The 318-nt window shown below is 35.2% G+C and overlaps 1 protein-coding gene across 1 annotated transcript; it reads right to left on the reverse strand.

Annotated features, from left to right (window-relative positions):
- Positions 1–33: 33 nt before the first annotated feature.
- Positions 34–310, reverse strand: LOC105461273 (ATP-binding cassette sub-family A member 3-like; the record flags this gene model as incomplete). Its single annotated transcript, XM_011707765.1, has 2 exons — positions 219–310; positions 34–144 (listed from the first exon to the last, which is right to left on the reverse strand). Coding segments are annotated over exons 1-2 (189 nt in total), but the record flags the coding sequence as incomplete, so codon positions are not given.
- Positions 311–318: the final 8 nt, after the last annotated feature.

Genomic DNA, 318 nt, shown 5'->3' on the forward strand with positions numbered 1-318 from the left:
GTTCAGACGTGTGCTCTTCCGATCTGACTCTACGTTGGACTTTGGTATACCACGAAGACGTGCGAACAATCGTAAGTGATCAAAAGAGTTTAAGGAGGGTATTAAAGCGTCAGTTTGTGGACAGTATCCCATCTCAGAAAGATACTGCAGAAAGTAATCCTCTAATATTATAAACAATAATAGCATTAAACAAATTAAATTAATATACGAGTTATTACCTTGAATCTATTAGAATGAATTTCAGCTTGCTTTAAGTACATTATACCACTATTAGACATTTCATCTCCCGTTAGCATCCTAAAAGTTGTACTTTTTCCG

Source organism: Wasmannia auropunctata, unplaced genomic scaffold (genome assembly GCF_000956235.1).
Source record: "Wasmannia auropunctata unplaced genomic scaffold, wasmannia.A_1.0 LD296865.1, whole genome shotgun sequence".
Taxonomy (NCBI): Eukaryota; Metazoa; Arthropoda; class Insecta; order Hymenoptera; family Formicidae; genus Wasmannia; species Wasmannia auropunctata.